Below are 2,995 nucleotides of genomic sequence, written 5' to 3' on the forward strand. Positions count from 1 at the left end.
ACATTATGATCTAAAAATATAAACTTGAACGATATATGATCTTTTTAATCTGGCTTATGAATTCTCAGTAAGTCATTGGTTTGTTAAAATGGTATTTTGATTGTGCTACAAAAGATATGTGTCAAAAGAATTTTTTTAATTAAAATTTTCTGTGGGTAAAACAATTAATTTCATAGACTCCGAAATAAATTTTAAATTAATGAAGTAAATATTTGTTCATCTCGAAGTAAGGATTCTAAAAGCCCGTGATGATTAAAGTAGATTTTTGATTTAGAGTAGTCTTGTTTAAAATTTGGTGGAGGGTTAACAACTCTATATTCCAAATGATTGTTTTTCTTACTGGAAAATGGTACTAATTCATGGTCATATGTAATGGTAAATTACTTAATAGTTAATCATTCTAAAGATGTACGTTATTTTGCCACATGTACTGTTTTTTTTTTTAATAAAGCTTTCAATAAATAGGAGAATAAGGTTTCTTACAAAGAAAAAAGTCCAACGGACCAAAAATTAAGAAAAGAAAGAAACCAAATTACACCATAAGTTAGCTGAAAGGACAGAAGTTACTACTTCCATCTACAGGGGCTGAATTGCCAATTGCGCCAGTTTATGTGCCTCAACGTTAGATTGACGAGGGCAAAACTGTAATTCTACCTGAGCTTGAGTAACCCTAGTACGTAAGGGTCGGATCTCTCCCATCAAACGCCAAGGGATTTCGTGAGAGCCGTCCGATAAGAGTTCAACCATTGTCTTAGAATCTCCTTCGAGGATATAAATACCTTCACCCAAGTCTTCCATTAGGTCTAACCCTAACTCAAAGCTGCGCATCTCACTATGGAGAGCTGAGATCGCCGGAAATCTAGTGGATTTAGTCCCTAAAACAACTCCATCACTGTCTCTAGCAATGGCTCCTGCCGCCGCCGATGGAGGATTAAAAGTTCCATCAACATTTATTTTGATCTTTGCTTGTGGAGGTGGTAACCATAAGTTATCCTGCATGTTAGTTAAAACAGTAGATGGAGGAAGAGAAGGGAAACTAGAACAAACCTCTTGATTCACCATCCACCAACACTTCAATAAGTCAGGAGGTTTCGAGTTGAAGATCATGTTGTTCCTCGCTTTCCACCAGATCCAAATCAGATGAGTATATAATATCCAATCTAATGATCTACTCCCTTTGTTATTTAATATCTTTTTAAGGTTAGAAATAGGATCATCAGTAAGAGATAAAAGCATACTGTTGTTAGTCATCATGATGAACTCTTTAAACTTAGGACAAGAACCGAATATGTGCGTGATATTTTCGACATTATTAGTAGTACAGAGCTTACAAAAAGGAATAATTAATTGATTATACTTACTAATGTTGCCTAATGTAGCTATCCCATTGTGAATGAAATTCCAGAGAAACTGTTGGATTGTAGGGTTCATGTTAGGATTGTAGGGTTCATGTTAGGATTCTTCCAAAACTTAGACCAAGGAAAATCATTAATATGATATGGTAAAATAGGTCTGACCCTGATTTGTTGATAACACGATTTACTAGTGAAACGACCATGTTCAGTAGCAGTCCAGATAAGTTTATCATGAGAAACATTAGGATCTAAATAAACAGATTTTATAGCATTAACAGAGTTAGGATCAAAGTATGTTTAGAGTTAATTGTAGTCCCAATCTGAGTTATCTAGATTTCTAAGGTGACTGACCTTATAGATTTCACTAGGGAGATCTTGAATAAGCACTGGAGTTTTATGAGGTAAGTCTAAAAGCCAAGGGTCAGATACTATTTCAACAGTAATGCCATCTCCTATAGACCAAATAATGTTTTTCGATATTAATTCTCTGGAATGGAGGATGGCTTTCCAAAAAGGGGTTGAATGAGTAGGAATATCAATGGACCAAAATGTACCTGACTTTATGTATTTAGAATTGAGTAGTTGTAACCATTTTGATGTTGGTTCTGATATAAACCTCCATGTCATCTTAGCAATTAGAGAATCTGATGCAGGCGCATAGGCGTGTGGGCCCACGTCCACGCGTGCCCACACCCTATTAAGTCATAATAGTAGTTTATTTAGTAGAAGAGAAGTTACTTTAATTTGATATTTCTTTATTTTAAAGTTTCTATGTTTAAGTAGTTTATTATTTTAGGAATCCTAGTTTGAGTCTATCTAGGAAGGTTTATTATCTTATAAAAGGGGATCTAGTCTATGTTATTATTCACCTTGAAGAGAAAATCAATTGAAGTTAATAAGAATTTAAGTTTAGTTTATCGTTTTCTTTCATTGTTCTTAGTTTATTTTATTATTCCGCTGCGTCTACATCAAGTGGTATTCAGAGCCATTTTTTTTAACCAATCACAATGATTAATCCTACCGTTCCTACTCCAACAATCAAAGAGAAGACACCAACTTTTGCCTCCGAATGGGACAACATCAATAAGAAGTTATCCTCGGTTACAAAATTGGAAGAAGCTTTCGAAAATTACAAGAAGGAAACTAGGGAAAAATTCGAAAATTACAAGAAGGAAACTATGGAAAAATTCGAAAATCACAAGAAGGAAACTATGGAAAAATTCGATCAAGTCAATGATTCGATCATGAAGCTATCTAAACAACTCGAAGGCATATGTAAGTCTCCCTCTTTTACCACTACTCCTTCATCTACTACTTCCATTCAAACATCATTACCATACATAAACCCTACACCAATTTCAAATCCACCACTTGGTCAATCTAACACTAACCCATGCTCAACCACTTTCCTCCCACCGATTCACATTAACACTACACCACCACTCTCACCGGTTTTCCCATTAACATACATAAACCCTACAACCGTTCCAACCGCACCACCTTTCTCCTTCACCGATCAACAAACGTCAAAAATTGAATCTGGAAGACAGTTCTCCGAAGTTACTTCAATCACTAAGATTGATAATATTGAAGGAGAAGTTATTGACACAAACAGAAAAATTCGATCTACGACGAAGAAA

General features: G+C 35.0%; 1 protein-coding gene across 1 annotated transcript; it reads right to left on the reverse strand.

The window, feature by feature from the left end:
- Positions 1–576: 576 nt before the first annotated feature.
- On the reverse strand, positions 577–1,982 carry LOC147566342 (uncharacterized). Its single transcript, XM_086654238.1, has 3 exons — positions 1,910–1,982; positions 1,707–1,807; positions 577–993 (listed from the first exon to the last, which is right to left on the reverse strand). The coding sequence occupies exons 1-3, from the start codon at positions 1,980–1,982 to the stop codon at positions 577–579; spliced, it is 591 nt and encodes a 196-aa protein (XP_086510364.1).
- Between the last annotated feature and the right edge of the window lie 1,013 nt (positions 1,983–2,995).

This window comes from Eschscholzia californica, unplaced genomic scaffold (assembly GCF_041429995.1).
Source record: "Eschscholzia californica isolate CP2 unplaced genomic scaffold, dmEscCali1.0.p SCAF_1, whole genome shotgun sequence".
NCBI lineage: Eukaryota > Viridiplantae > Streptophyta > Magnoliopsida > Ranunculales > Papaveraceae > Eschscholzia > Eschscholzia californica.

Excerpts from the sequence above, each read along its gene's own strand:
- LOC147566342 (XM_086654238.1), bottom strand. The coding sequence starts at position 1,982 with ATGACATGGAGGTTTATATCAGAACCAACATCAAAATGGTTACAACTA. Across the intron at positions 1,808-1,909 it reads TTCTAAATACATAAAGTCAG|GAGATGGCATTACTGTTGAA; the intron begins GTACATTTTGGT and ends TTTGGTCTATAG. Across the intron at positions 994-1,706 it reads TCCCTAGTGAAATCTATAAG|GATAACTTATGGTTACCACC; the intron begins GTCAGTCACCTT and ends ACTAACATGCAG.